This window comes from Penaeus monodon, chromosome 23 (assembly GCF_015228065.2).
Source record: "Penaeus monodon isolate SGIC_2016 chromosome 23, NSTDA_Pmon_1, whole genome shotgun sequence".
NCBI classification, from domain to species: domain Eukaryota; kingdom Metazoa; phylum Arthropoda; class Malacostraca; order Decapoda; family Penaeidae; genus Penaeus; species Penaeus monodon.
Window position 1 is genome coordinate 8,205,126 of NC_051408.1, and position 250 is coordinate 8,205,375.

Sequence of the window (250 nt, forward strand, 5' to 3'; positions counted from 1 at the left end):
ACCCAAATCATATCCAGAATGGAGAAAAAAAAGCACCCAGCCAATCTTTACCTTTACTTCCCCTATGGTCTCCGAGATATTAGTGAAATGAAGATGCACCAGCTGCAGACTATCTCCCGAGGCTTTCTCACAACCTGCAGAAGAACAGCGGTAGCCATGGGGGCAGCAGTGAGCCTTGTCGTTACAACATGTTGCCTGTTGGTAATAAAGATAATGAATGTACTGAGGGAGGATTGATAAAAAAGGGGAT

At 44.8% G+C, this 250-nt stretch overlaps 1 protein-coding gene across 1 annotated transcript in view; it reads right to left on the reverse strand.

Annotated features, from left to right (window-relative positions):
• LOC119587777 (progranulin-like) overlaps positions 1 to 250 on the reverse strand; it is an 11,704-nt gene that overhangs the window by 955 nt on the left and 10,499 nt on the right. The window contains 1 exon segment of the mRNA XM_037936468.1: positions 52 to 218. Coding sequence (XP_037792396.1) covers positions 52 to 218 — 167 coding nt within the window.